Below are 16,612 nucleotides of genomic sequence, written 5' to 3' on the forward strand. Positions count from 1 at the left end.
TGGAATGTACAGGCAGTGAAAAAAGGGACAGGGATCCTGGGAAGGGTATAGGGATGCTGCCTGGTTGTGCAGGGATAATTTCTATTTTGCAGTCTCTTTCATTTTTTCCCATTTCACTGCAGATGGAAATCAGACATCCAACTCCGGGCAGTCAAACTCCTTTTGAAATTCATAGAAAACGAGCAGTCCCCTCCAGTGACTTCACCCATCTCAAAACAAGCATCTGAGAGGGGTCAGAGAAAGCACCTTCTACGAGTACCCACCGATTTCTATTCACTGAACCTGAAATCCACGTGATCACTTCAGACTTTCACGTACAACTTTTAAATATCCAAAGTGAGACACCTCCTCCCCACCCTTTAGGATTAACTCACCCTGTGATTTCCCTGTTTTTACACTGTGCCCGCAGGTGCTTCACAGGACAAACTTTTTAAAAGTATAATTTGAAGTTGTTGCTGAAGTTTGGAAAAAAAATGTGCAGGGATGGGGCCAGGAAGCCCAAGGCAAACCTGTGCCTGGATGAGCTGAAATGGATGTATCTAAAAGTGAGGATTTCAGCACTCCTGGAGCTGTGCAGGAAACACTGCCTCCCAAAAACTGTGCTCTGTGTGTGGCCATGCAGAGAAGGCAGATCTTGGACTCCAGATTGTAAATGAATAATTAATTGGCAAAATGATCTTTGGGAAAAAGGATCCTGGGGGACAGTGATGAACTTGTTCCTCAAAGGCCAGTGCTAATTAAGAGATCTGCAGCAGGTTGGGTGGGTGCTGGGAGCAAATGGACAAATCTGTGTTAATTATCAGGAGCACAAGGATGTTTCTACCTCATTTCTACAGACCACAAAAAAGCATGATGGACCTTCTGCATCTCTCCAGAAATCTTTAATTCCCACTGACTGCTCCCTGGACCCCCAGCTTGGGAGCTCCTCACACTGGTCATCTCAAGCCTCGTGTTCTCCTTAAGCACGAGCAGAACCTGCTCTGAGTTTTAATTGTTTACTAAAATAAGTTCAAATTGTTTTATCCAAGACCCAGACACAGATTCAGGTCTCATTGAGTTTAGTGAACATTCCCTTTAGAAGTTACATTTGGTGATGTTTTCATGTTGTATGATCTGTGAAGGCTTTTTCCAAACATTCCCTCCCGTCCCTGTGCACACACACTCACATCCACACAAAAATATCCTGCTTTTCTATTTTCTTAACCAAAGCCCAACTGCATTTTTTTTTAATTTCCATTTATACAGAGGATCTAAATGAGGCAGAGAACAAAGAGAAGATACTTTACCGTCTTCAGGGATGATAAATCTGAACAGTGCAGGACACTTGACAAAGACAATTTCACCCACACTTGCAGGTTTCCAGCATGTAATGTTGTCCCACATTCCTGGGCAGCCTAGAGGAGAGAATGAGGGATAAAATACATTAGTGGTGGAAATCCATTCCTTTCTTCACACTGCTATTGTGCTTTATAGTTGGTTCTTCCTTCTATACATAAAAAGGTTCTTGTTTAGAATAATAAACAGTATCAATTTCCCTGGAATAAAATAATTTTCTTTCAGAGGAATAGCATAAAATAAGTAGCAGCACAGTAATGGTCACTCTACTCTTGCAGAAGGATGACATTCCTTATTCTCAATTAAATCAACTATTTTTCCCTTGAGTATGGAATCTGCTGCCATTCAGCTACCTTTCAGAACTTCTGGATTAATTTTTAAAACTATTTACAGATCATATCTTTGATTAAACTCTATGAATTCCTGTTGGCTCTAATCCTTCTGAAATCCTTCCAAATGGGCACATTTTGGAAATTGTCTGAAAACTGAAAAACAGTTTCTGCTTCATCCTACAGCTATTTCTGTGGATATGTGAGGGAAACTCACCTCTTTAATGCTGTTTATTTTCTAAAAATACATTGTGAAATGTGCTTCCTTAGTGAAGAAGTGTCTTAACATCACTCATTACTGCAGTCTTTGTTCTACAGAATATAAACTCACAATGTCAAAAGGAGGATTTTGACCTCTAATGACAAACTGGCTTCCAAGAGGGAGAAGTCCTCCTGTAATTCTTCAAACCCCCATCTTACTAGCTCACAAACCTGGAAGTGCTTATCCAGTGTGCAGAAAACACAGAGCAATCTCTAACATCTCCTACTGATGTTTAAAAAAATGACTTAGTGAGGGAACCTCAAACGGGATCAACTTCTACCTCAGAAAGAAAAGAAAGAAAAACTGAATCTAAGCACCTCTGTTTATTTGCATTTGATGTTGAGATCAAGCACATAATCTTATCAGCTGCTAAATGCCACCAGCTCCAGGATTTTCTAAGTGGTTTACCATTAATATGCTCTGTCTTTGACTATGTGCCAAGGAATATAAGATTTCAGCAAAAAATACTTCCAAGTGTTACTTCCTGACTGGCACAAGTACAATATAACGAGCTATGGGTGATGAACTTGGGAAAACATCACGAGTGTGGGCTTCAGCAGCTCTGGTGATAGTAGCAGATTTCCCTCAGTGGAGGATGAATGTTCACAGGACTGGAATTGGCATCTTTTTTCCGTCTTCTTCAGTGGCAGGGAATCAAATCCTGTGTTTCCTCACAAAAAATATGAGCCATGAGTGGTGGGCAGAGCAGTTCTGAGGGATGTGGGGTTTGGGGAACCAGGTCGGTGCCAAGTAAAGTTGTTCTGATGTGTAACATCGTGATAATAACAACATGTTACATGTTACAAGGGTGACACATGCCAAGAAGTGGGTAAATACTCTTTCAGACTAAAGGATGCAGTATCAGATTGCATTTTATGCATAACATAATTTAATAATCACATAAAATCCTGACCCTGTTACGTAAAATCCCTCAGCTTTGCCAGACCCAACAAAATACAATATTACTGCAGAAAAAGCTCATTAAATCATGACAGGAGCTGGAATCAAAAAGAAATCCTTTACATTTGCCTCTACTCCTCCTTTTTTCCCACCCCTACCCCAGATTGTTTCCTTTGCCAGGTGAGGATCCCGTGATATGAGCGCTGTGATTCACTAGAACATTTCTAAAAGTCTCAGAGGCTGGGGTTTGAAAAGTTTGAAAGATCTCAGGCACATGGTGGGATCATTGGGGTGCCCTGTGCAGGGCCAGGAGTTGGAATTGATGATCCTTGTGGGTCCCTTCCAGCTCAGGAGATTCTATGATTTTGTGATCCTGTTTATGTACTAAAGATGGAAATCAAGACCATATTGAGTGCTATTAGAATTTATTGTCTTTTATGATAGTTTGTGTCTGTTCACACAGTAGGAATTATATTTTCCATGTAAATCTGAAGATGTTAGCAATAAGTTTACAGCTCTCTGATGTATGGCCCTCTGTGAAAAAAGTAAATTATATGTAAATATCCATGTTAATGAGACATTTGCTTACAAGAGGTGCTGGAGACAATCAAAGTAGTTAATGAGATCTTTGGAGAACCACCTGTTAGCCTTGCTTAAATTAACTTTCTTACTGGAATTATTATTTCAACATCATTTGTCTTCCAAACACCGGGATAGCAACGGATGCTGCAAACCAGCCCCGAGGAATGCAAGGAAATCCTCACACTGCAGAACAGGGAGTGTAGCCACAGTATAAATATCTCCTAACAGTGTGTTTGAAATTCAGTTACACCAGGTGGCTGTTTTTGTAGCAACACCACGCAGAGATAGAAAATAGCCCCGTTTAAAAAGTCATTATAAGTTCATTGTGCTAGAAAACACTGATGTGCTGACACTGGGAGAGAGGGGAAAAGAAGCAGCAAGTCAAGTAATTTACCTTAGTTACTAAAATAGCTGAGTGATGGAGATTGTAAAGAGTTCACCACCAATAAATTGTCTGATCCTGCTTGGAAAAGCAGATTGGAAACGTGCAATTTAGAAGGGCAAAGGAAAGGATGACAAAAAAAAAAAAATAAAGAAATTAAATGGAATAAAGGCCAGGGTGTACAATCTCCCTGCATTTGTAAACCATGATAACAGCCAGAAACTCCTGCTGGGGGAAATCTGCCCACGGAAATCAATGTGACTTGAGTGTGAAACTGCCCAGCAGGGCCCCCCCTGGCATGGACAGGGTGTCTCCACTGCCCTGTGACGTAGGGATGCCCGAGCAGGCTCTGGAAGAGGCAGCTCACACGCTGCAAGCAGAAAGGTACAGCTTCAAGTGGGCGATTTTGCTAATTTTTAGCATGTCAGAAATCAGTAATAATAATTTAAAAAAATAGTTTTGAAGAATAAGATTTCACGTGGGCCAGAATGAAGAAAAAATTATTACAACTAGGGGTCTTGCTAATGGATGGTCTTGAAAACAAAACAGAATCACAGGATCATTAAGGTTGGAAAAGACCTCTAAGGTCATCAAGCCCAACCATTAACACAGCACTGCCAAGCCCAACATTGAACCACGTCCCCAAATGCCACATCCACATGTTTTTGAACGTTTCCAGGGATGGTGATCCCACCACTTCCCTGGGCAGCCTGTTCCAACGCCTTGAACACCCTTTCAGTGAAGAAATTTTTCATAATATCCAATCTAAACCTCTCCTGGAGCAACTATAGGCTGTTTCCAGAAAGCACAAATCCTGCCTTCCCTTCCCATGGATGCACTGCAACCTGCAGGCTGGAATTCAGTTTGGCAATCATTGTGGGATTTAGCTCAGATAACATAAGTGGAGTACTAATGCTTGGTGTAAGTAAGTAAGCACTTATGCCCTCTTTGTAGCATGGGCAGAAAAGTGCTCCAGCTTGCTTAGTTACCTCTTCTTTGATGGCTGGGTGATCCTTTGGGAGCCAATATTCCTCGCTGCTGACTTTTGGGGAAACACAGAATGATCTTTCAACTACAGGATTAGTCCAGATTGGTTTAACTTCAGCTGGCTAAGCCTTACACTTTTGCCCTGTTCAGCCAAGCAAAGTTTCATCTGTAGTTCATGGAAAGAGTCTTTCTAGACAGGGATAATCCCACTTTAAGGTGGCAGCCCAGGAGAATCACCCTGTAAGGTGGAGTTGCATCTCTCCACTGACTACACTCAGCAGGAGGAGGCTAAGAACTAGATTAATACACACAGCTGCCTTTTCAATGGGTGAAGTTTGTTTTCCTTACAGGGTCTAGTTGGTGTTTTGGAGTAGACATGGACCAACTCTTCCCTCTGGACACAGTGGCTGCTTATGAAAACCCCCGTGATCAGTCCCTACATCTCTGTCTCAAGCTTCCTCTTTTAACAGTGAGGTAAAATTCATGTTTAAATTGTGAATTCCCTGTGATTGGATCCACCATGTACTTTTCCTTCAAAAACCAGTCTGATTTCAGCTGAAGCACAATGTGGATTTTATATGGATTTCATGTGAAGCCCATGACATTCAAGTTTAAATTCAACATTGTTGAAGCTGAGGGAGGTGCCTCACATACCTAAGGATGGATCTGACCTGGCAGCCACTGAAAAAGAACAGTTCTTTCAAAAAAAAAGGCCATATTTCTTAACAAGGAGAAAACTTTTATGTTTGTTTGGTTGGTTGGTTGGTTGGTTGGTTTTTTTGTTTGTTTTGTTGTTGTTGTTGTTGTTGTTTTTTATTTATGATTGTAGAATTTTCTGATGAATTTTTAAAACTAAACCTAACACCAAAACCATTCTGGTCACTCTGCCTCCATGGAGATCCACACAAACCTTATTCCCATCTTTCATTTCCAATCAAGTCTCTTGGAGGAAAACACTCTGTCTCTAACCTGCTACTCCTGGCAGCTGCAAAGCTCCCTCTTGCCTGAAGTTTCTGGAGATAAAAAAAAAATAAAAAAAAAAAAAAATAAAAAATTCAAAGCAAGCCATGCTGGCAGAAGAGCAGTGATAAACAGCTCTGCTGAAAAATTGCTTATGGTCCCTTATCTTCCTTTTCTCCTTTGTCTAGGGCTGTCTTGAGAGTCACAGTTTGATAGTGGGTAGATAAAAAACCCCAGATTTTATGCAGCCCCATAGTTGAAGTTCACTGAGCTCAAGGAATGGACCTCATTTTAAATCAACTGAGGATAAAGCCTGTTATCTTTCACCAACAGTCACTGTGTCACCAGGACTGTGTTCAAACACTTATTTTTTATAGATCTGTGTCCTGTTTTCTTATGGTGCCTCTACCATTGTACCCTCATTTACACTCTGCATTTAAATCCTCTTTACAGTCTCCACAACATCCTCCCGTGTCCTTATCCTGCCCTGGTGAAAAACGCTTCCTCTCATCTCTGTCAAATTTTTGGCAAGAGGAGAAGCAAAAGCAGAGACGTGTTTTTTTGGACGGCAAGGCCATGTGTGGTAACTCACTGCTCATTCCTTCCCTGCTCCAAAGACAGTGGGTAACTCCTACCTGACTCCTTCTCGGTGACAACTACTGCTTGGACATCTTTTTTATACTCAGCACAACATTTTCACAAAGCAGGGGAGTGAAAAAAAAGTGGAATGACAGGACAGTGGACAAAGGGATTTATGGATTCACATGCAGACAAAAGTGAATGGACAAGAATTTGCATACAATTTGTTCCCTTGGCAAATCAAGGAAAAATGTAATTACATAAATGTTAGAGTTCTGTGTTTTTTTATGTAGGGAAATAAAGGCTTGAGATGAAAATCCATCCTTCTGGCTTTACAGCATTCAGTTTGATTTTCAGTTCCTCTGCTCATTTATTAGTTTAAAATATCACCTTCAAGGTCATATTGCCTTCAGGAGAGTAATATCAAAGGAAATGTAATGCTACAAGCCAGCATATTAAACTGAATTATGTGGTGCACAGTAACTTCTAAAGGGCATCCTACATATAAAGCCTTTCAGAGAGAGGGGGAACAGGAGATGGGTGCTCTCTGTTCCTTCATAAATCCTGCTAAATACCAAAATAAATAAGGGCTTAAGCGTGGCCTGGGTGTGGGGCTTGGATTTTCAAAAGTAGTTGACATTTCAAAGTGCAGGTATCTTAGAGGAGTTCCTATTACAGGAATGGGGTTTCTGGAGGTGTTTGGGGTCAGGCAGCAAACTTGGAGCTCTGTCAGATTCAGCCACGTGTGTTCACAGCCCAGAGAGCCAAATTCTGGGGTGCACCAGATGCAGCGTGGGCAGCAGGGCAAGGGAGGGGATTCTTTCCCTCTACTTGGCTCTGGTGAGATCTCACCTTGAGCACCACATCCAGCTCTGGGGCTCCCAACACAGGAAAGATGTGGAAATGCTGGAATGAATCCAGAGGAGACCAAGGAGATGCTCCAAGGGCTGGAGCCCCTCTGCTCTGGAGCCAGGCTGGGAGAGCTGGGGGGGCTCACCTGGAGAAGAGCAGGTTCCAGGGAGAGCTGAGAGCCCCTTCCAGGGCCTAAAGGGGCTCCAGGAGACTCTGGACAAGGGTCTGGAAGGACAGGACAAGAGTGAATGGCTTCCCACTGGCAGAGGGCAGGGTTAGATGGCACATTGGAAGGGAATTCTTCCCTGGGAGGCCCTGGCACAGGTTGCCCAGAGAAGCTGTGGCTGTCCCATCCCTGGGAGGGTCCAAGGCCAGGTTGGACGGGGCTTGGAGCAACCTGGGCTAGTGGGAGGTGTCCCTGTCCATGGCAGGGGGTTAGAATGACATGACCTTTAAGGTCCCTTCCAACCAAACCATTCTGTGATTCTATGATTCTATAGATCCTTTTGGAAGTCCAGACTGTAAGAGAGTAGAAATGCAACATCAACTGAAGATCTAGAGTAAGCTAAAAAAAAAGAAATACACTCAGAAATGGAGAAAAACACTAAAGAAAGACATTCTGTATTGGAAAAGAGAATAGTTGATCATGGATAAGCAAAAACCCCAAACTTATTCCTTCCTTTAAATGTCACATATACAAAGCAGACATGAAGGACTGAGAACAAGGGAAAGCTGAGCAGGGAGAAGGGAAAGGTTCTTTTTCCCTCCCACTTTTGCCCCTGATTAAGTCTGGAATTATTTGAAAAGGTGTATTTATGCTTTCATTGTTTCATTTATACCAGTTATTACACTAAGAATTAATTTCTCTGTTCAGGTTTTGTTACTGGTGCACCAAGATGCTCTTGGTATTAATTCCCCTTACCAGGATGATTGTTATATATGTAATTCCAAGAGAAGTTCCACGTTTCTTTCACAGTGCATGAATTAAAACAAACAACTGTGGGGGGCACTGCTAGAGGGTTTCTAATCCTCATAGAATCACAGAATCATGGAGTGGTTTGGGTGGGAGGGACCTTGAAGATCATCCAATTCCAACCCCCTGCCATGGGCAGGGACACCTTCCACTAGCCCAGGTTGCTCCAAGCCCCGTCCAACCTGGCCTTGAACACTTCGAGGGGTGGGATATCCACCACTTCTCTGGGCAACTTAAGATAAATTATCATCTGGAGACGTGTCTTTTCTTCCCTGATTAGAAAAGGCACCAAAAGAGAGCCCAAGTTTAGGCTTAAAACAGCTGGAATTAGAGGAATTCCACACGTATAGTCCAAGTGACTCTGTTGGAGTGGTGTGTGAAGAACAATAAACTGGGATCAAACTCACCAGCAAGCTGATCCACCTTAACATTTTCCACCCCCTTTCTTTAAATAACTGCTGTCCCCGTATGAAGTTACTCAACACTATATTAATCATTATTTATGATTATTTAGAATCCATTGTTTCTGTAATGATACTTAAAATAGCACTTTCCACTGGTACAGCATTATCAGCAAAGCGAGTTGTTTTATGGGATGACATTTTCAGATGTACTAAGTGCAGCACTGTTTGCAAAAACTGTTAAAAATATCAGCTTAATTTATGAAAGAGAACATCAGAAACATTATGTGAGATATTTCACTTCTAATGCACCGAGTTAATCATAGATTATATTAAAAACTAAAAGGGGAAGTACCCAAAACCCTGAGGTTTTGGAATGGAATGATAGATTTTCCAGCATATTATCTTTATAGATAAACATTATACAATTATAATAATATTATTTAATTATAAATTTAATACATGTATTACTATAAATAGACAGTTATTGCATATTATTTCCTAAATACTTATAATATTATATAAATATTAATAATATAATTATGTATTGGATCATATGTATACATTATATGTTTTTATATTATATTTTTATATATTATATATTTGTATATTGCAGCTACACTTATAAGTATTATAAAACATTTAAAAAAATATATCATCTTTATGAAATATGCTGCATTTCATAGCATTTTTTTTCCTTGAAGACTTGATACAAGGGCAAAGATCAGCTTTTAAATTACAGCAGCTGCTATTTATAATTGGAGAGGTGTAAACTCTTCTTCTCCTTTTAAAGCTGTTTAGCTCTTTACAGTCACAGGATATTTATTTCTAAGCTCACACTCACTGCTGTTCTTGCATTGATACCTGCCAAGAAAACCTCATCCAAGAAAACCTCCAGAATCCTTTAAGTGCTGCCAGCCAATTGGCCTTAGGTGAGCTTTGAAGAGTTTTAAAGGGGAAAACTTCAACTTGGCAAAATCTGGGAACATTTCTTTGTCTAATTATGCACCAGAGTAAAAAGCCAACGAGCTGTGAAATTGAGAAGGGTTGTTGCTTTTTTAGACTTTCTTTAAAAAAACAATAAAAAAAGTTTGGCTGTTCCTCCCTGAGAAAGTCACCACTTTTGGTGTTCTGGAGGCAGAGAGGCTCTGTGGGATTACTGAGAAAACTGGGAGATTTGACTCCAACACTGCTGGAGGATGGGATGACACTCACAAGCTGCCAGAAGCTGAGCCAGTGCCAAGCTCACCAGCTGCAGATAATCTGGCATTGTTCAGGATATGGGATGTGGGAGATCTGGGGGGTCTTGCCTGGCAGCAGCTGGTGCCCCTCATTCCTTTATTGTTGGAGCAGCCAGAACATCATCCTCCTACCCCACCACCAGCCCTTCTGACTCACTGCCCCCTTCTGAGGAGGAGAAGACAGCATCCTGTGCTTTAGCAACTCTATCTTTCATCAGTTCTCCAAGCTGAGACAGATGGGAAAAGGGAGGCTTTTCCATCAGTGCCTTGCAGGCTTTTCATCCATCACAGGGCCACGAATTTTCCTCCTTACACGACCGGGCTCAGAGTAATTTCTGGGAAGAGCATGATAAAACACAGGCTGAGGGATGCAGAGTTAAGGCAGAGTTTGAGAAGAAACCAAGAGAGTAAGAACCATAATATGTGTTCCTCTTCCACACAGCCTTGGTCAGAACCTATCCAAAGGGATCCTGCACTTCACAGGTACAGCCTGCCCATAAAAAGGGTTTTCCTAAGGACAACAGGGTGGAGCTTGTCTTTCTGAAAAGTTTCAGTCAACAATATTGGCTAAGCCTACAACTGGTTGTGCTGATGGAGGAACTGGATAGAAATAAATAAATATATATATAAAATATTGTATATATATAATATATTCCCCTCACAAGTACTAACATGCCTCACAGTGAACCCTGGCTTTCAGCTAAGGCTGTAGGTAAGGAATCTTTCCAAGCTGGGTGGCTGAACTGCTCACTGCCACTTTTGCAACCCCAGGAGGGATATTTGGCCCATTATGAGTTTTTATGGGCCTGTGAAGGAGACATCTGTAAGGATCACAGGGATAAACAGTTGCCATGGAGACAGAGAAAGCAGAAATTTTTTCAGACTGTCTTTTTGGTGTTTTGGAGTCTGCATTCCTTTGAAAATGGAGAGATGATTTCATTGCATGGAAGAAGATGAGGAGATTTAATAGCAGCTCTCTTGAGCCATAAGGATTCTCAGTAATAAATTCAGGGCTTCAAATCTTTTCTGTCTCAAAAGAAAAAAATGACAACGTCTTTCTTTGATCGGTTCATTTCTAACTAATCTCACGGCAGCACTAAAGTGGGACTAAAATGTGACACAAACCTTGAAACAGTGTCTGAGTATGAGGTCATACTTCAGTCTTTCAAAATCCCAGCACAGGAGAACAGGATTTTCAATGGGATTTATTCAGGCAAAGCCTGAGGTCAATAATTGCCCAGTCAATAACATTTGTCAGGAATTTTGACTTGTTTCTAAAAGGATAAATAGACTAAAAAAAAAACCCCAGACAGACACTGAACAACTGAAAATAGCAGCTGACCTCAGGCCTATATGATTGATAATTTCAGAAGTTTTATTAAATTATGTTAAGCATATGGTAAGATCCCTCAAAAGGAATTTACAAATTATTATTATTATTTTGGTTTCAGGCTGGCTCTTTTTACAGCTGGAAAACAGACCCAAACAAAATACAGTAAGTGGTGACATTGTAAATTCTGACCCCTGTGCTCCCCACTTTCTTGCTTTCCTGGTGTTTATAAATAGTTCTCTCAGTGGAAAAGGCAAGGCTGTAGTAGAAGATAACTTAGAACAGAACCTGGGCCAAATTCTCTCCTGATATAACCACAGTGACGCCAGTGTGGATACTCTGGAGAGGCATTTGTTCCTTGTTTACTCCTCCAAACCTTCTGAGAATGAGAAATGACTGAATTAAATAACTTAATTTCTTCCAGCGTGCAAAATCCATAATCTCTCCTGGAAATTGTTCTAGTGGTGACTCAAACAATTCCTTATTAGAGCCCATGGGATCTTATGATCTACTGGAGGAAACAAAGGAAATAAAGACATTACAACAAGCCAGCTCCTACCCTAGGAAGGGGCATGTTAACATATTGCATTTTATACTCCTCAACAGGAGATAAACACAGGGTTTAACAAAGGCTGTCTCCTGGTCTGTGCTGAACTTCTCTGACTGCCCTCCATGTGTTCAGAGAGTGAAAAAAAATATTGAAAATCAGCAGTGATCCAGTCTCACTAGGACTACACAAAACTGGGAATTTTGGTCAGTGTGACAGGGAGTAAAGAAGGTTGGTGAAAATACAGCATGAAGGGTATCAAGAGATGAAAAAGGAGGTGGAGTGCTTGAGGAAGGAGGATAAAGAGGGTGCTAGGGAAGCATGGAGAACTATAGTGATCATTCACAGAACAGCTTGGGTTGGAAGGGACCTTGAAGGTCATCCCGTTCCAACTTCCCAGCCATGGGCAGGGACACCTTCCACTAGCCCAGGTTGCTCCAAGCCCTGTCTAACCTGGCCTTAGACACTTCCAGGGATCCAGGGGCAGCCACAGCTTTTCTGGGCAACCTGTGCCAGGGCCTCCCCACCCTCCCAGGCAAGAATTTCTTCCTAATATATAATTTAACATCTCCTCTTTTAGTTTAAAATGGTTCCCCCTTGCCTACCACTGTCTGGTAAGGAGAAGTGGAACAGTGAATGCTTTTTTTTTTTTTTTTTTGATTGGTTGGTTGGTTTGGTTTGGTTTGGTTTTTTTTTATTATTATTATTTTTTTTGGTTGGGTTTTTTTTGGTTGGTTTTTTTGTGCGTGTATGTGTGGGTTTTTTTGTTCATTTGTTTGTGGTTTTTTGTTTTGTTTTGTTTTGTTTTGTTTTTTTTTTGCAGAGGGAAGAGGGGAAGAAATGGAATGGAATGTTGTCTGGGAAGGAGCCACCAGTGCCATCACACCCAGACCAGCTCTATCATCAGCAAGCAGAGACCATATAAATTTAATCCCAAATAAAGTGCACCTGTACACACTGCCCAAAACTCTACATTGGATAAGCTACAAAACACAACATCTCCCAAAGGTGACAATGAAGTACAAAACTCTAAACCCCATAAACATCACAGGAGAAAATGTAATAACTCTTTCTGATGTTCAGGCCCGTGAAACACAGTAAGTGATAATGCCCAGAAAACCACAGGAAGTGGCCACAGGAGGGCCCAAAATTGCAGTGGTGGTAATGAAAAATCTGAGCCACTGGAGACAAGATAATTCCCCTTTGCTTCCCTTTGGATCAGAACAGATGTGTTGGATCTGTCTTTCTTTGTCTAGAGGATAGAAGGATACAAGAGGAAATGAGAAGGGGCTGCCAACTCTACCTGACAATTTATGGTACAGGAATAATATTGTCAAGAACATACAGAGAGATGTAGCAAACCTCCAACACTGCTGGATTAGTCACTGCCTCCATAAAAACCATCACAGTATCATTTCAGGAAGAAACATTTTGGAAAGAATGTGGATTTTAACCATAATTGGGAAAAAAAGAGGTCTGCACATCCTCAATTTCCTTTTGCTTACTCCTGCAAGTAAAGAGTTAATTCCAGAAGAGCCAATGAGTTTCTGCATGTAAAGCTACTGGAAGTCAGAGACATTAATTTAGGGAATTTACAGATGGGTTAAAAAAGAAATGTGAAGAAAGTTTAAGTATATTATTCCCTCTCCCCCTCTTCTTACTAGAAATAGCTAAAGATATAGCAGGGAGAGAAATTGGTCTGTGGTCTTACTCACAAATGTTTGGGGCCAGGTAGTTCACTCCCATCTGAAGTAATTAATACCAGTGAAAATTTGCATACATATAATCAATATTTTTTTTAATGGTGTTCCTTATTAGAATGTGGAATTATTATGGAAAAATAGAAAATAAACATAAAGGGACGCGTGGAGGTCATAGGGATTATTCCCTGCACCCAGGCAAAATAAACCATAACTAAAATATCTAAAAATAATTTTGAGAGGTCTCATTGTCTGTGATATTCTTATGAGATGGACAAAGCACGAGAAAAAGTATATTACAGGGCCCAATTCTTCATGTTTGAGTTACAAAGATCCAAAAACTTCTCTATTTTTTAGTCATTTGATAATTTATGGCTTGCAGGGATGGTGATAACATCACTGCCCTATATAAAGACAATAACAAATTTCTTCCTGATATTCTCAGAGTGAATAGGGCAGACTTAAAATTAACTCCTGATTTAAACCTCAGTTAGATGTAGGATTTTTATTTATTTATAAATACAAGTGCGTATTTATACAGGTATAGAGTGTAGGTTTATATTTATATATAACTTCAGGGAGATTAATCTGCCTGTTTAAGGTACGTGTAGAAGAAAAATTAGGAAGCACACAAAACACACTTAATTTATAACCTAAGTGAGAAATCTCATTCCTGTGAACAGAAGGCTCAGCTGCTGTAATATACCACCGGAAATTTTCTTTATCAGTTCTCAATCTGGAGGAATAAGGATAAAAAAATCAGGAATTCTGGTCTCTCTTGCATGAAGACAATCATGGGATAGTCCTACTGACTGGGAGCTCTGTATTTAATTTTGTTCAAGCTTATTCAGTTATGATAACAGTGGGTTCTGGTTCAGGCAGTTCGCAGGTCAACAGAGGAGGGGCTGAACTGTATTAACCATTTGGCTTTCTGGCCAAAAACCTGGAGCAGATTCAAGTCCTTTCCCGTCTTGGGAATAAAACATGTACGACAATCCTTCAGCACATTTTATTAATTGTGGTCATTATTTCAATCTGGCTTTGCTCTTGGTATATGGCTTGAGAAAACTCATTACACACCCTCGTTATTGGGGTTTTTTTCTCTCCTAAAGCATTTCTTTGTGTGTTGACTTCTATGTCCAGTGATTTTTCCACTCAGATCCCGGTTAGTGACTCACTGATGGATTATTCTGACCTGGCCTTTTGTTTGGGTTGGGATTTCTAGTTGTGTTGTTTTACTCTGCTTCCTTCGATTTGTTTTCCTGCAGAGGACACAAACCAATCGATTCCAGCAACTGTGTGAGCAGGAAATGTATGGCTTGATTACCAAAAGTGCTCTGGAAGGCTGAAGTGGCTTTTAGGGTAATCAGAAAAGCAAGGAAAAGGATCAATAAGAAAAGCATCTGCAGGTGCTTGTCCACAAGATTCAAGCATCTGGTCTTGAAGAGGGAAAACTGCACCATCTAACTGATGTTGAATTATTTGGGTAGGGTTCCCACTTGGTTTACTCAAAAAAAACCAAACCAAAACAAAAAAAAAACCCAAACAAAACCAAACCAACACACCACAAACAAAAAGCTCTACCAAAAAACCAACCCAAACCTATCAAAAAACCAAACAACCCAAAAAAAAACAAAAGCAAAAAAAACCCAACAAAAAAAAAACCCCAAACAGAAAACTCTACCAAAAAACCCAACCCAAACACTATAAAAAAAAAACCAACTTACCAAACAAAACACAAGCAAAAAAACCCTACAAAAAACCCAAACAAAACCCAAAGAAACCAAAACCCTACCAAAAAAATCCCCAAATGCTAAAAATCCCAAAAAAGCAAAAAATCAACCAACCAAAAAAACCAAGCAAAAAACAAACAGAAAACCTTACCAAAAAAACTCCCCAAATCCTACCAAAAAATAATCCAAAACCTTCAACAAAACAAAACAAACACAAAACCCTACAAAAGAAAAATCCCAAACCCTACAAAAAAAACAAAAACAAAAAAAACCCCATACCAAAACAAACAAAATAGAAACAAAAAACTGTATCAAAAAATCCCCAAACCCTACCAAAACAATTCACAAAATATAATAATAAAAACCACAATCAAAACACAAAAAAAATTACAAAAATAAGCCCAAACCCTAAAGAAAAACAAACAAAACACAAACACAAAACCCTACCAAAAAAAAAAACCCAAAACCCCCAAAAAACACCCCCCAAAACCCAAAAAAAAAAAAAAAAAAAAAAAAAAAAAAAACCCAACAAAAAAAACCCAAACCCCCAAAAAAAACCCAAGAAATAAACCAAACAAAATACAAATAAAAACCCTACCAAAAATGCCGAAGCCTCCCAAAAAAACAACACAAAACAACCAACCAAAGCAAAAAAAGACAAACAAAAAAATCCTACCAAGAAAACCCCCAAAGCATTAAAAAAACCAGCAAAAAACCAACCAAACAAACACAAACAAAAAAAACTCAACCAAAAAAACCCAAAAGCTAGCAAAACCCCCACCCAAATCCTAAAAAAAACCCCCAAAACAAACCCCCAACAAAACAAAAAAAACAAACTAAAAGAAAAAAAAAACCTATTAAAAAGCCTCCAAACCCTACCAAAAAAAAAAAACAACAACAAAAAGGTCCAAAAAACCAAAACAAAATACAAACAAAAATCCTACAAAAAAAAAATACCCCAAACCCAACAAAAAAACCCCTAAACAAACAAAACAAAAAACCGTACAAAAAAAGCCCCAAAAAAACCCTATATAAAATAAACTAACCCCCCCAAAAAAACCCCCAAACAAAACACAAACAAAACACTCTACAACCCCCCCACATCTTTTCAAATAAAAATCAACAAAATCTCAGCAAAACAAAATAACCCAAACAGAATAGAAACAAAAAACCCTACCAAAAAAACCCCCAAATCCTGCAAAAAGATCCAAAAAAACAACCAACCAAAAGAAAAAAAAATAACAAAAGATCAAGAAACCCCAAATCCTACCAAAAAAACCCAAACAAAACCCAACATAACAGAAAATTAAAGAAAACGCATACAAACAAAAAACCAACTGAAAACCTCCAGACCCTAAAAAACCAAACCAACCCTACCAAATCAACCACACAAAACACAAACAAAACCCCTACTAATCCCCTGAAACCCTACAAAAACAACCCCCAAAAAACCCCCAACAAAACACAAGCAAACAAAACACAACAAAAAAACCCTATTAAAAAAAAAACAACAAAAAAA

General features: G+C 39.8%; 1 protein-coding gene across 13 annotated transcripts in view; it reads right to left on the minus strand.

Moving 5' to 3' along the window:
- The window catches only part of ADCYAP1R1 (ADCYAP receptor type I), a 142,408-nt gene that overhangs the window by 52,072 nt on the left and 73,724 nt on the right, over positions 1 to 16,612 (minus strand). For all 13 annotated transcript variants that reach the window (XM_017828708.1, XM_017828707.1, XM_017828705.1 and 10 more), the window contains one exon: positions 1,287 to 1,394. In XM_017828708.1, the coding sequence (XP_017684197.1) occupies positions 1,287 to 1,394 (108 nt within the window). The remainder of the gene's footprint in view (positions 1 to 1,286; positions 1,395 to 16,612) is intronic.

The sequence above is a fragment of the Lepidothrix coronata genome, unplaced genomic scaffold (assembly GCF_001604755.1).
Source record: "Lepidothrix coronata isolate B3197 unplaced genomic scaffold, Lepidothrix_coronata-1.0 Scaffold151, whole genome shotgun sequence".
NCBI classification, from domain to species: domain Eukaryota; kingdom Metazoa; phylum Chordata; class Aves; order Passeriformes; family Pipridae; genus Lepidothrix; species Lepidothrix coronata.